This window comes from Leguminivora glycinivorella, chromosome 12 (genome assembly GCF_023078275.1).
Source record: "Leguminivora glycinivorella isolate SPB_JAAS2020 chromosome 12, LegGlyc_1.1, whole genome shotgun sequence".
Lineage (NCBI taxonomy): Eukaryota > Metazoa > Arthropoda > Insecta > Lepidoptera > Tortricidae > Leguminivora > Leguminivora glycinivorella.
In genome coordinates, this window is record NC_062982.1 from 10,532,714 (window position 1) to 10,549,022 (window position 16,309).

A 16,309-nucleotide genomic window follows, 5' to 3' on the forward strand; every position below is an offset into this window, starting at 1 on the left:
TTGTTAAGCATATGTTTTGAAGTCAAAGTTTGTCAAGCTTCGATTTCTTATAATATAATCGGATTCATGAGGAATTGAGGAAACTCCTCAAACCTTAACGTTATACGTATATTCATTTGTGTTGCCATCTAATAATTAAAGCATTAAAAGCAGTTTTAAAAAATACTTACACATTTCTACATAAACCAACATTCGCAAGTAGCTTTCACCAGAACCCGAAAGGCGACGATTTTTTTTTCTTAAAAATTATTTTCAACTTAATTTGAATTAAATAAGGTGCAAAGTTGTAATACCCAATTATGACCGGTGACTATTTTTCTCGATTTTTGCGAAAAAATATACCAAACCATTATTGCTACATGTAAATGATATTGTTCATTGAAGCCAATGCATAATACTTATAAATACTCGCAATACAGAGAGCTAAAGTACGCATGTTAAATTCAGCACGATTTATTTATCACTTCGGAATATAATCTAGGTAAAACAAATATTAAAACTCTCCTAAAATAATTACAACAATAACAAATATGCTGATACATAAATACTATTTATCAAAACATTAATCTCACTTAGTATTCTCGTTAAATACATTTAAACTAACTCTTAAAAGAGTGAGTATGAAAGCCATGAAACACACAAGCTTGTTAATGTGGAAGTCGATGCACAACAACAATGGAAAATATACCTTCACCACGCACTTGACTCCAATAATTGGCTATACACTGTAGGTACATTTTAGATAATGAGCAAATAGATTTTTATAAATATTTATATCTAAAGGATATTGTTAAATTTTACTTAGATAATGGAATATTACTTAAGTTTACAGATTACTTAAAAACCAAACAGCAACTTGATATTTGTACCTGCTGTGGTGTGTTGCTTATTGGTTATACAGGCAAAAGAACTTAATTCTCTGCAAGTGATAAATACGATATTAGTCGTTGAAAGTTATAGAGCCACCCATACAAGTACATGGGTTGTACACGTACATCCTAAAATGATAATATATAAATTATATAAATCAATGCTACCTTACATTCTATTAGCACCAACCCATACATGACTGCACTTCAAAATTCAAGCGTTTTTAAAGTAGGGTAAGATGGTTGACAGTGGATCACTCAATTTTTCGGAGGCCATATCTCAGGAAAGGTTTGACATATTTATATTTTGTTTGGACTCTTATATACATCATTTATTTAAGATTTATTGTGTTGTGGTTTAAAAGCTATATTATGAGACATGTATGGTCACTAACGCTTTTAAAAAAAAATGGAATTTGATCCACTGTGCAACAGGGGGTGTGAACAATGGATATACCAGTGGTCCACAGTGGACCAAAGAGAATCATATCAGAAAGATAAGGGGAAAAAGAATGAAACAGAACATGTATTAATTTTTATTAAAATATTCAATACTAAATATCAAAACCTAGTAACATAGGTGCACTGATCATCTAACTAAAAGATCCAATTTGTAAGAATTTCCACTTTCGGCCATACAAGCTTAGTAAACAGCCATACAATAAAACAAAATTAAATATTTCTTGTTATCTAACTTAAACTTTATAATGTAAGAAAATTAGACCAATAATTATTATGCGTATATAAATAATTAACTACTCAAAATGCTTTTATGGGATCAATATTTCTGAAATGAACATTTCTGACCATACAACATAAGTAAGAGCCACATAAAAATAGTCTTCCAAGATTTTTTTATGGCAGCCTATGCTTTTTCCACTCGTTCGTTTGGTATTCCTCCTTCATTTCTACAGGTGTGACCCTTTTTCGAGGCAGTCTGTAACATAGGAATGTGTACTAAATCTGACCCACTGTGTACTTGACCCATATGACCCAATGTCAACCTACACGCCAAAAAAATTAAATAATTAAAAACAAATACAAAAAAAATATTTATAGCGGAAAATGTTAAAACACACAATAGCTTTTTAATCAAGGTAGTAATAAAAACGATAACAAGACATTCAATGGCATATAATTCGAAATTATACGATAAATTCCAACTTACGTAAATATGCTACCCGCGGAGTGATATCACGTTCACACCTGCACACAACGTTCTGTTCGCGCGGTCCCCTGGGCACTGAGCTAGTAGGTACGTGTTGGCCAGAGGTATCCACGGCGCGTAATAAATTAATAATAGTGTATTTGAATTCGTCGTAGTGTGCGTGACCTATTGTGCACCAGCGACCCACTGTCAACCACCTTACCCTACGGTCACATATTTTAACCACCAGCTTCAATAAAATCAGACCAATCTCTAAATATTTGTAAGTGCAGAAAAAGCCCAGATTAGGTTATATAATTTGTATATAAATATAGATTATATGCATGTTATATATATCACAAAGCGGAAGATGAATCTAAAATTATTTGAACAGATTGGCACAAGTGGGCAGTGATGCCACATTCGTTGTTCTAAAGGTATTCTGATAACATATACATAAATGCAATTAATGGCAAATTACTTTTATAAAACTATGTTTCCTTTCGCTCTTGTTCTGATTACACTAGGATTATGACAATAACGTAACTATATCGTTAATATAACACAAATAAATTAGTGAAGACCTCGCACTTCATGAACACACCCGATCAAAACAAACGGTACACCATCAATAATGAAATAAATAATTATAAATAATGCAATCAAACAATTACACAAACAGGCGAGGGATTTGAAGAAACAATGTACAATACCGCCTTCGCAGCTCAATCAAACAGCAACTTACTTACTCATAATGGTTTACCTATCCTACACTTTAGACAATAATTAATTGGAATGATATATTTTCAAGAATGTAATGTTTACGTAAGAATCCTTTTAGTTAAACCAATATGGTTAGGACAATGCTGATTACATTCTCCAATAAAATAAATTGTAATAACAATTTAATTTTGTTCAGGCAGTTACAAAAACGACTACGCGAACGGAAGTGATAAAATTACGCGTCACGACTTTTATCAATAAAACAAGGCTCGAGATTTTAGTATATAACATAGCGCAGCCGCTTCTGTTACTGGCTTAACTTGAAAAAGGATTGTTTGCATTACGCGAAGTTTTAAAGGAAGAAAATGATGTTCAATAACTCTTGCCTTGGCCTGCCGTGTAATTGTTAGTTTGCGCGGAGCCGGCTCCGTCCTTTAACTAAATGATTCGTATCTAATTTTGTTCCCGAGCTGGTCCCACCCATGACGATGGCTTGTTAACGTGCAATTCTCAAACTCTCTCCCAATAACTTACTGTCACAAATATGTCCAGACAAATTATTGCACGAATATTGGTTCCGCTGCTTATATTGTTGACAGATGCTACAGTAGAAGCTCTGCAAGTTGCACTTCAACAAGACTGGAATGTCATACAATGTTTTGGGAAATAGCTTTACATACGACATAGACATCATACAGCATTTTTTGTTGACTAACAGAACATCAATTTGTATATTAAATAAATAATAATTAACGCGATGTGTACGCAGCAGGTGTCTCGAATATCGACCGTTAGTGCCTCGACAGAAACATCTTTCCTAATGATAAATTTCCCTTATGTTTTAAGTCATCGGGCGGAATGCAGAAATCCACAACTATGTTGAGTATTATTACATTATACTTTCAATATATACATAAGTAGACAATGCCTATACACACTAGTACATAGAATGGATTCGATACGGACGAGCGCCGGGCGATGACGGCGACGCTTAGATAACGACACAATGAATAATAAGACTATATTAACAACTAGCGGTACAAACGAGTCGCCTCAACTGTTAAGTACAAAACACCAAAGTCTACAACTAACTATCGATGCCAACACTATGTGTTCAAACATCACCGAACATCTCCCTAATCTAGTCAATACTAAGGCCCCGATCCCGGAGGACCGGGTCACCGGAGACTAGCGCGGGTCGCTACGCGGCGAATATAATCAGCGTCACACTTCACTTTGCGACGTCACTCCGACTACTAGAGATCATAAATTTTAAACGACACCGAACGCGCATAAATTTAGTTTAATGATAAAATTAGATTTAGACTATCGAGTAAGGCATTCGACGGCGCCCACATTGACGATGAGATGCGGGACGCTCGGCGCGTCACAGCGGGCGCGCGGCGGCGACAACACTCGGCTCGCGGGGGGTCAGGTGGCGTCGTACTCGATGCGGTCCCACGAGTAGTGCTTGCGCGCCGGCCGCGGCGGCGGCCGCGACAGCACCGCGCCCAGCAGCGGGTCCCGCTGCGGCACGTGCCCGCGCCCGAACAGGTTCGGGATCAGCTCCGTGTCCATGTAGTCGTACGCGTCCCCGTCCACCGTCATGTTCGACCCGATGTCGATCCCGAACTCCTTCAGGTCGAACTCGCACGGCCCGCTCCTGGATCATGTCCTCCTGGAACGACGGCAGCGACAGGTCGTCCATGTCCTCGAAGCCGGTCCTCGTGTGGTCGAGGATGTCGCCGTTGGTGAGCGGGGTCATCGCCATGCGCTCGGGCGGGTCCTCGCCGATGTCCATCGCGGTCTGCGAGTTTTCGTCCGCGTGGTCCGTCTCGCCCGACAGCAGACCGAAAAAGTCGTCGTGGTCGCCGGAGGTGGGGTCGGAGCTGAAGTCGGGATGGAAATCATTGTTCGTCAGTAGATCCACGCTGAGTTCCGGGTCGATGTCGGCGGCGGTGGAGTCTATATCGCAGCGATTGCCGTTGACGGCGTGAAGGTCCGCGTGGTTCATGATCTCGTTCTGGATGTCATTGAGCTCCCGCTGCAGCTCGTCGGCGGCGAGCGAATCTCGCGTCCGACTGTCCCCGAGAACTTCGGCCGGGGAGAACGCGTCGGCACTGTCGGTCAAGAACTCGGTCCGCATCGGCTGATTCTCCGCCGCGCCCACTACCGACGGTGGCAACTCGCCATTTTCCACCAGCAGCTCGATGACGTCGTCCATGTCCTCGTTGCGGTCGTGCAGCGTCGGAAGCGGCATCGGCGGGGGCGGCGGCGGGGGAGGCGGCACAGCGGCGCGTTCGGGTTCATAATGCGGCGAGGGTAAAATCGCGATAGGGACCACCTTGACGCCGTTCAGGATGTAGTTGGCGGTCTTGGCGGCGGCGGGGTCGACCACGTCCGCGGCGGCGGGCTGCGCCACGGTGAAGAGGCGCACGAGGCGCTCGGGCGTGGCGTCCGACGCGGCCAGCACGTAGCGCGGCGCGGGCGGAGCGGCGGGCGCGGAGGGCGGCGGCTGCGCGGGCGCGGGGGGCGGCTGCTGCAGCGCGTCCAGCTGCGCGCGCAGCTGCGTGACGCACAGGTGCGCCTGCAGCAGCCGCCGGCTCTGGTCGCTGGCGGCCGCGCCGGCCGCCTCGCGCCGCACCGCCTCCAGCTGCTGGCGCGACGCCTCCAGCTTCCTCTCGAGCTCCTCGATCTGTCTCCGCTGGGACTGCACGATGTCCTCCGCCGGCTCCGGCTCGGAGCGCGACTCGGGCGAGGCGACGGAGGCGACCGACGCGACGGACGCCGGCGACCGAGGGGGTTCCTCGCCCTTCTCTAGCAAAAACGGTCGCAGGCGACTGATGAGCTGCGGCTTCGGCCCCGAGACGCGCAGGTTGCGCCGCTTGCATTCCGCTCGGAGGTCGGACACCTTCATGTCCTCGTACCGCGTCGGCAAGTGATGGAGGGTCACGTGCAGCGGCGTCGGCGGCGGCGGCGGGGGCGGCGGCGCCGTCGAGTACGCGTCCGAAGAGTCCGACGCGACCGACGCGGAGGAGGGCGCCGGCGACGCCGGCATCAGCTGCAGGAGGAGCTGCTGCTGCTGGAGGAGCAGCTCGTACGGCGTCTCGGTCGAGTCCGGTGGAGAGGGCGCCTTGTGGGCATTCGGGGGGCCTTTGTATTCGTGGAATTTGAAGCGCGCCTTAGGCTGCTGCTGCTTATGCTTGGTCTTCTTGCGGTTCTTGTCGGCCTTGCCGGGCGCGGGGTGCTGCACGGGCGCGGCGGCGGCGGTGCTGGCGGGGCAGGGCGAGGGCGCCGGGGAGAGCAGGCAGGGCGGCGAGGGGGAAGGGGAGGAGTCGTCGGGCCCGCAGTAGGAGGAGGGGTGCTCGGGGCGGCCGGAGGCGCCCTCGGAGGTGGCGCGGAAGGCGAGCGTGCCGGACTTGACGGCGGTCTCGATGTCCTGCTCGGTGTGCAGGATGTTCTTCTTGATGAGCTCGAGCGGGCCGGGCCGGTGCGACAGCTGGTCGTTGAGCGCGTCCGCGAGCCGCGCCTTCTTGAGCATGCGCTGCTTCTCCGCGAGGCTCGGGTCCACATGGCTCTCCTGTAAAGGATGTTCAAAATTAGCAAATGTACCTAAGTACCCTAGTCCCCGTCAAATATCAGGCAGGAAACATAGCATTGCTTTTCTCAAACATACAATGAAATAAAAATAAAATGCTCTAAAGGACAATATTTTATAAAAAAAATATACTTTGCAGGCCTAGGCCTGAAAAATAATATGAAATCCCTTTACAGTCCTCTCGAGTTGTTGCGCCCAAAAAGCGATACTTCCCAGCCCATTTTAAGGAACGTAAAGACAATATTTCATTGCATGTTTAAGAAAAAATATTTTTCCCCTCACTAGCTCGGAAACACGTGTTTTGTCCTTCAATACCAGCGGGTAAAAACGCATTTTATCCACTAGTGGGTAAAGTAATTTGACCTTGAATAAAGTCAAATTAACTGCTTTAAAATTGATAAAAGTAGGTGAATCTAGTAATAAAGATGATTTACCACCTGTGGAACTACTGGAAGCAGTGATAAACGCATTTTTTTCGTTGTAGTTTCCTCGCTATAATGAGGGGAAAAGTTTTGTGTTACACTCGGGTGCAATAGTACATTGTGCAACAAGGGGAGGAAGTTGAATATTACTAACGAGAGGAAGTTAAATCGCGACGGCTTGCCGGAGCGATTTAAAGACTCGAGTTAGTAATATTCATACTCCCCGAGTTACACACAATGTTTTTCATCACATTTGAGAGAAAAATACAGAGGAAACAGTCATAAGGCAAAACCTTCAACCGGCGGCGTTGCGACCAGTAGTGTATCTTGATCTACATCAGATTATTCATATTAAATCCATTGTTTTTGATAACAAACACTTTTTGAACGAAAACAAACACGAAAATACTGCATATAAATTAAATGCAACGTTCAAAAAAGCATTAAATCATAATAATTGAACTAAAATTGTACTTATTTTTATCTGTTGTACTCTCCGTTGCTAGGCAACGGTGGGTGCCTCGCGTACGCCCGCGGTCAAGCGCGAGTAGAGAGCATATTGTCAGATTGTAAATTATAACAAATTATCTGAGTTAAATTTTACGAAATAAATGCAAAACACACTGAAATAATTGTAAAACATAAATAAAATGCATTTTTCATACCGTATAATATATTTTATAGCTTAATAGTCAAATTTTTGTTATGCAATAAAAATCCTTGGCAGATTGAAACATCCCCTTTGCCTGAAGTATTGTACGGATTGTATTAATTTTTAAAACTAAATCCATTATTCCCTTGGGAATAAAATAGTACATTATGCTTCAGTACACGTAGACGTAATGATACCTTTAAACAGCAAATGTGATGAAAATGTATTTTACTTCTCGTGTGTTAAAAAACTCGCAAGTTCAGGATTCTATTCTCGAACCACTCGCTTCGCTCGTGATTCAACTATAGAATCCTTTCACTTGCTCGTTTTTCAATTCCACACTCGGCGTTAAAATACAACTTTGCCCCCTTGTATAACAAATAACTATTAAAACTATTACTTTGTAAATAGACAAAACACTAACCTGTTCCAAAATATGCCTTCTCTCAAGTTCTTGGCGGTCAGGTCGCCGCTGTATTTTTGCTTTTAGCAGATCTCCTGTTTTGGCTCTTTCTAGTTGCTTCGACTGTTCGAAGTAGGCTGGTGGCGTCTTGAGTGCTGTAAGATAATAACAAAAGTTAAACAAGGTCGTCTCATTCAATGATTATAGACTATAGATTTACGAGAGCTATCAACAGATTCAGTTCCAAAAAAATCTCTAGATATATTTTAGCTAATTGATTCTGTCGAGTATGAATGTAAAAATGTATGAACAAGAAACTTGGTTCAATTGGTTGGATGTTTCAATATGAAGCACATAATTTTATACTTCAATAAATCTAAAATAATTCGTACGAAATCCTTTCATCCAACTTACAGTTTATTAGCTAAGGTACTAAATAAATGTATAGCAATATTTACAGAATGTTATTATGTTGTTTACGTTCAGATTACAAAGTAGTGAATCAAAGTACTCACGAGGCATGATCCCCTGCGCCACCAGTTGGTTGATGGGTCTCCTCATCATCAGCTTCACCTTCAAAGCTGAAATTATCACCATAAGTTACAAATAATGTCGAACAACTAGAAACGCACATGTTAAGGGCAATGCTGGTAGAATACTACATTCTGGGTTCAATTATTTCCTTAATGATACCATTGAAAACAACTGCCGGTTTTCCGCATTATTTTCCTATCATCATGTATTCTTTTTCGAGTGTGCTAGCTTTTTGATGTGATACATTTGAGAATAACTTTCATTACGCGGTAATCCCACTGGTACAAATGCCCGATACCATCAACGCGTTATGGTGTCCTATCCCCTATCAGGCTATCAACATGACTATGTTCTTTTTTTGATTTATGTTACCGGTGTCAACTTTTCGATTAGAATGCAGACAACATCGACAGTGTACGATTACCTTTTGCATACAACTATTGTGTATTCATAATATTCATATGCAGACCCATTTGGTTTATGACGTTCGGTATTACAACGCGTGTAGGTAAAAACAAGAGACAGCGCAAACGGAGACTTGAGTTCACGATGTTCCTGATATAATATCTAATTGAATTAAGAACTTATTCATTTTAATGGTTGATAAAAGCTCATTTTATATTTAAAACATACAGCCAAGCAATGGAAAGTTGTATGGAGACATCCTCAGTTTATATTTTATTTAATATTAGCTTTAGTCTGCTGATCTTTTTGCAACAAAAGATAAAATATTTGGGACGCTAACCAGCATTAGTCACTTATTTGCGATGAAAGTAATTGACGTCAATGATAACGCAACAATCTTTTTTGTGGCAGTAAATGACACTGCAAGTCGTCATTTCTTTATGCAAACGCATCATGCGTCATTCGCCCTTTACTATGTGTTAGGGAACTCCGGCTCTAAGTGGTTTCAATATGTAACTACACGTGTTTATGACGCCAGGTAGCTTGACGTAGAGGTAAATATAAGAGTGTACGTGATCGATACGTCGCGATGTATTACGATTCATCGATTCCATTCGGGTGTAGGCGCGTTGTTTGCGTGTATAGACAAGCAAGACGGACGGACAACGCTGGCCGCCGGCCAAAGTAAACAGTGCACAAGGAAACTAGTGTTATGCCGCGACCGTATTACAGACGAAACATTCACTACCACTGGGCCGAATATTGTGGGTTACTGGGCGCCGCCATAACCAGAATGGTTTTAACATTTACATTTAGTACATAAAAATTGTTTTAAATTAATTTACCATAAAAAGTTTTATTATTGAATCCCGGGATGGTGCGTAATTTTTTTTTCTTTGGGTAATTTTCTTTTCAAATTTACGTTTGGGCTGTTGTTTGTCATCGTTTACTTGTTTGAATGTCATCGCTATGACGTAAAGCCGTAGCCCACTCACCGGTAAAAATATTTGTACACAATTTTTTTCCAATTTTAATAGAAGAGGATTCGAGATACGAAGTCCTACGCTCCTAACGTGATCTAATTTTGAATTCCATGAACAGTTATCCGGAAAACAACAATCTTTCTTTGATCGTCGTTTGGCAGATCAATGTTAAACTTTGGTCGTACAACGATTTTATCTGCCGATCGTAAAAACGTTCATTTATTTTATGAAGACACCGGTACATGTTTTGTTCTTGCTGTTTGTGTTGACAGCGTCTGACGCGTGATTCGCAAGACTGGATAATTCATAAAACATTTTATCGCGCGCGTTTGTTTCTAGTATAACTTGATCTCGAGATCCCGAAGCCCAGAGATCAGGCTTGGTCTGGTTGGTTTAGGGTGATTGATTTTACTGTCGTGAATTGCGATCCGATGCAGACGGCACAACAACCGGATGTGTTGACACCGGCGGCATTCTAATGCGGCCGTGGACATCAGCCATCGATCGAAGATAACACCTTTATAGTTTGTGGACTTGCAAGAGTAAGGAACCATCTCGATTAACCCTTAACCTTAATGTAATAAACCTGAGGATAAACTGCATGCCTAAATTCATATATTGTGACAGTATTATTGTGCACATTATTATAAGGATTCATGTCGCATCGAGGAAAACGTTGCTTTTAATAAGTTCACTGACCGGGATTAAAAATATTATTCAATTGATTATATCATTCATTACGTCCCGTTGTTATCATTGGAAGAACTCGAAGTCTGGCCATTGCCTAGTTACGTGGTCTGGGGTGCTTGATCAACTTTAGTTGGTTTTTGGTCTGATTGAGTTGATTTTGGTGTAGGGAAAATAAATCATCTATCGGCTACACGTGAGATGAACATTGGTATTTTGAAGTGAATCTGGCAGAATCTTACCAGTTGATTGTTTAATTTTAATCATCAATCCTTTATCAAGCTGTTCATTGGTAAACAAACTATTTTAATTTTACCATCAAACCTCTTCTACGTGCGTTTCGCGCAGTAACGCTCGTCCTGATGATGGAAAACAAGGCCTGGCCTTCAGAAAGTACGTAGTAAGAGGTGTAATAACATAACAGTGGTATATATAGGCGCTCTATCTAGCGGGGCATTTGCCAGATCTGCGGGCCCAGGACAATAGCGTGATAAACTTTATCAGGTCAGGCCGTCTTTTTCGCACTATTCGTAAGTGCGATAGGGATGCACCGGTGAGATCAAGTTTATCACACTACGCCCGCTGGAAACTAGACGCAACCTCATCAGACTGCGCTTTAGCGAATGATCTGTGCCTGACTAATGGGTCAGTAGGCTTTATAAAATACGAATGGAAAGTTGAAGCAGGTGTACTTACATTCCTTATGCTTGCCCATGGCTGGCTGCAGCGGGCTGTCGTCCACGACCACCTTCGGCGGCGACACGCGCGGCGGCGAGCTTGCCGGCTCGCCGCCGCCCGCCTGGCGGCTAGCCATTTCCTCTGCGCCCGAACTGTGAACAAACAATATACCTATTGTTAATGACTGCCTACAAATAAGCTAAGGGCCAGCTGAACTGTAAACGCACACGCAACACGCAACTGAGCAGAGTAATCAATGAACATTCTTAGATACAAAATAAATTAGTGTTTTGATGAATGAACTACCAGTGACCTTTATTATGGTTTGTTATTAGGTTATTACTGAACCATAAACTGTATCTATAAATCCCAGGTTTGGAAGTAAGTGTTCGGGTGTCCCTCTACATTCCTAAGAACGTTTGCTCTATTATCACTTGGCCTAACCGTTTTGGCCTAATGGGCATGTAACCTAATAATCATTTAGCATAACATCATACTTGGCATACTGTAATGGAAGACCTAATCTTTATTTGTCCTATTTATTATTACTATATTACTTAAAAGGCCTTATTTTATTTGCTATAAAATTTATGATCATAAAAACTTTTGATCTATACTATTATTCCATAACACTTTTCGCCTCAAATGTATTAGCCCAATATATAATCCGTATAATAATGATTGCCCACATATTCATTGTTCTCAAACATGTCAGGCTTAACAAAACAAAAGTGGGTTAGGTTAGGTTAGAACTGTGACCATGAAAGAAACGACTTGTTGCAACAAAAGTGGGTTAGGTTAGATTAGAACTGCGACGATTAAAGAAACGACTTGTTGCAACAAAAGTGGGTTAGGTTAGGTTAGAACTGTGACCATTAAAGAAACGACTTGCAACAAAAGTGGGTTAGGTTAGGTTAGAACTGTGACCACGAAAGAAACGACTTGTTGCAACAAAAGTGAGTTAAGTTAGGTTAGAACTGTGACGATTAAAGAAACGACTTGTTGCAAGAAAAGTGGGTTAGATTAGGTTAGAACTGCGACAACCACAAAATCGACTTGTTTCCACAAAACGTGGCTTAGGTTACATTGGAAATATTAAGCCAAAGTACACGGCCAAATTACTATAGTATTTAGCACCAACAAGTGGGCCATCTAATATTTCTACAAAATTAAAGTAGGAGCAAAAATATTACAACACATAATATTAGTTTAAATCGCTTTAGGAGTAATAATTATCAGGCTATACAGTGCATTAGGGAGAGAAAAGATTATGACAATGAACTATTATGAAAAATTATATTATTACAACTAATGAGTATGCCAATTAATATTAGAACACAAAATTTTAGGGCATAAAAATGTCACCCAGAACAGAATAGGTCAACCACAATTCGGGCATATCATCATTAGGCCAACTGATCATTATAGCAAAAAGTTTTAGGCGAAACAAAAATAGAAGAAAAAACTTTAGGAATCTAGATATACATCCAAGTGTTCATACTAAAAAGCGTTTATGTAGTTTAAGCAGTAGTTTTATAATGCATAAATTTCATTAAGCGTTTTGTCTAATTCACAGAATTTGATGGATGCATTGTCCATTATATTCGTATGTATTATGGAAATGGCATTGTTAAACTGTGCGTTATCGACTTAGAAGAACCAAAGCTTGAGGAATCGTGTAAATAATTGAACAACGGCGTATGGTAGTATAATAATTTGCAAAAACAAATTATGTAAAATATGTGGATTAGAATAGGTACTTAAATCATTGAAATAAAGAAAGTTTTGTTTTCCCGAAGCAGTTCAAGTGATTCATATCGATAAATAACATGGTATGTTATCCCTAAAACGTTTAATGATATGTGTTGAATGATATGAACGTGTTGAATGCTCCTGACATGGCTTGATAGTACTTGTTTAGAAATGCTTTTGGTATAAAAATATTTGAATTTTTGAACATGGCCATACTAAAAGGAAAGCATACATAGAGCCTAATAGACTTTATGCCCGATACTAGATGAATGATATAAACAGTGACACGTGTCGGTGATATGTCAATAATGCAATTCATGTAAAGTAGTGAGACTTCGCCGTACAAGCCTAGCTACAACGCACGACTTTTGACACACAGGGGCGATAAAAAAAAAAAAAAAAAAAAAAAAAAAAAAAAAAAAAAATAAAAATTGTTTATTTCGGACCAATTAAAAATCCATAGAAATTGTTAGTATAGACTTAATATCTAGGTTGTTAGTTACTTAATATCCTAAGAGTAGTTTTACAACTATATTTTAAAATTAAATTTACTAGACTAAACTAAACTAACTAAACATGTATGCGACATGCCCTACTTATTCTTCCCAATCACAACATCGACCCAGTATTTAGTTAGCTGGCAGTCGAGTCGCTCTAAAAAAAAAAAATAAATAAAAAATAAATCTTGTTCGATTTTGCTAGACATATTCGAGTGAATTTGGGCTCTTGTCGCTCTCTCGGGCCAATTGTCGCCTAGATCTGACATAATCGCTAAGAAACCTCGAGGCCCCCCCTGCCACAGGAAAATTAAAGGTAAAACCATCAATAACCGCGCTATAAACTGGAGTGGTGTTGAGCGCTTCCAGTGAAACTAGCTGAAGTGGTTCAATCTCATCCAATGTGGAATCGAATTAAAGCAAATGAGTTTCGTAATATGAAGGAGGCCGGTTCTCTTAAAGCTTGCTGATCGATTCGAAAAAAAGTAGTCTTCGCGAAACCTTCGACTTCATCTGAAACCGTGTTGTATATTGTTTTAGGGGACAATGCGACTCCCACTTAAATGTACGTTTTTATCCTTTTCAGGATGTAGCTGCATTCGCGTCGGTGCTAAACCAAGTTAAGGACGGGGCAAGCGGAATGCTGCAGCTTGAACCAATCGGAACAGATGACGACTCTACTCAATGTATGTTCTAAGCTTTTTCAGCATCTACGCCGTGCTCGCGTTGGTGTCGGTGTAAAAGCAACTTGAAGGTGATGGTGAAGGTGAGAATGATAAACGGGGTGCTGCGGTTAGAACCACTTGGAAGCAAATACTCAGACCTGAACGTGTCGTCTTTCTGAGATGTGGCCGGCGTGCCGGGCGAGGTGCGAGTAGTGAAGGCGGGCGAAGCAGGCGAGGCGGTCTTGCATGTTGGTGCAGCAGCCTAAACCACTCGGGAGTAGACGGTAGCTGTACCTGAACGTGTCGTCGTTCGGCGATGTGGCCGGCGTTCCCGGCGAGGTGGGGGCAGTGGAGGCGGGCGAGGCAGGCGAGGCGGCGCGGCTGCGCTCGCGTCTGTGTTGCGGCTTGAACCACTCGGGGTAGATGGCGCTCAGCGTTTCCACAAGGTCGTGGTCCAGCGTGACGCGCCACGACGCGCGCCCCTCCGGGCCCTCGGAGCCGCCGCCTCCGCCGCACGACGATCGGCTCTCTATTATAGAAAAACAACCATAAGTAAATTGTATCCTGTACATCTTGATTTGTCTTGACAAATGCACGGAAATCCGCATAAGTGTGATGATTAACATAGTTGTGCACAGTTAAAAGGAAACTTATAAGAATTTGGAAAACAGCCTAATACAGATAAACCTAGGACTACACTAGAAACAATAACTAATATCTTAAGGAGTCATTTTAAACTGAAAAGAAATAATTTCAGTAAACAAGCAATTCAAAGTTTACCACGAGTAAGTAAGTAGATTCTTACTGGAAAATTAAACAATTTAAAAATGATAAACAGTGTCACAATTGAAAGCGTGTGTTAGTGACATCCGAAATGCGTACGGCTCAATACGTTGGGTGCGGTTGGGCGGGGTATTAGACTCATGGCCACACTCGCAACCCAATGACTTCTGGTCTATTTATTAGTTCCGTAAAAACTATTCATGCGCGTAATCTGACAAAAAAAGAGCAAAATAAATAATCGTTTGTGGTTTATCTCGTGTTCGTCGCAGTCTATTTTTGAACATGTAACTCGTTAACGATGCAACAATGAAAGAAATACAATAGCCTAGTACCTTGTGACATGGAAAACATCCTACCTCTACTTATACCAGACTAACTTAAAACGAACTAAACTGAACACGGGACACACCACAGATTAACATTGAACGTATTATTGCACAATCTCTGTGATCTATGTTCACTACAACCAATCATACAGTGGCTAACACAGAAAATAAATATGTATTGTAACTTAAAACTACTGGTCTCCGAATTCAGAACATGAGTTCCAGCCTAAGTGAGGAGGAACCTTATCAAGTAAGACTTTGAAAATGCTTCATTTATTGATTAGTATCTGCTGAAAACGCAATATCAACGATCAAATATAAAAATTTCCGTAACATTATCACAGAGCTTTACATCAGAATAAAATGAGATCAACCAGAAAGTTTCCACCTTCCTTGGAATTGGCATTCAGTCAAAACATTTGGATTCAAAAATTCTAAATTGTCAACTAACTTTCAACACTCGTATTGTCTATTAATTTCCATAGAATATATACTAAGTAAGTAGGTAAGGTATCCTCTATGTCTTTTCGACATTAGCGTCAAAGCAAAATAACATACGAGGCAATTTATACAAATTATGGCACATTTACATTATGACGTTAGTTTTGCCCCATCATGTATATCTCAAAAGCCAAAAAAAGATGGCAGTATTACGCAATGTTTAAAACTCGCAATAAAGCTGGAAATACGATGCGGAATAAATAAAACATCTGTCGGCATACGCGATATATAAAAGTAAAAGTTACGTAAACAGGTGCAGACTTCAAAAATGTGTATAATATTTGCCATGTTTGTTTAATAGAGCATTTATGGTGGTGTTGCTAAGGACTCTCCAATTCTAGCTATAAGCTTCCACTTTGACACACAAGACGAAGATACAACGTAACATACAACTATTTGTTAAGATCCTTGGAAACGGGCAACTTAACAGGTATATCGATATAATAAATTTGAAATAGGCTCCTAGTTCGTCAATTTAATTCCTGAAAATTTAGATTTTCTCCTCCGCACTTCTAGTATAAGTAATTTAATTGTACATTAATTACTAATATAGTTTACGATATATTTGATTTGTACACAATAATGAAATTTTCGGTATGATTATCCACTGTGTAAATAAGTAGGGATCATACATTGTTCCAGTAAAATTTGTAAGGATATATAAAAGAGAAGATGTTCAAACAT

The 16,309-nt window shown here is 41.2% G+C and overlaps 1 protein-coding gene across 1 annotated transcript in view; it reads right to left on the bottom strand.

Moving 5' to 3' along the window:
* Positions 1 to 2,247: 2,247 nt before the first annotated feature.
* The window catches only part of LOC125231983 (verprolin), a 50,460-nt gene continuing 36,398 nt past the window's right edge, over positions 2,248 to 16,309 (bottom strand). Inside the window, exons 2-6 of the mRNA XM_048137591.1 lie at positions 14,310 to 14,544; positions 11,120 to 11,253; positions 8,330 to 8,395; positions 7,836 to 7,969; positions 2,248 to 6,319 (exon numbers count right to left, since the gene is read on the bottom strand). Coding sequence (XP_047993548.1) covers positions 4,127 to 6,319; positions 7,836 to 7,969; positions 8,330 to 8,395; positions 11,120 to 11,253; positions 14,310 to 14,544 — 2,762 coding nt within the window. The 3' untranslated portion in view covers positions 2,248 to 4,126. The remainder of the gene's footprint in view (positions 6,320 to 7,835; positions 7,970 to 8,329; positions 8,396 to 11,119; positions 11,254 to 14,309; positions 14,545 to 16,309) is intronic.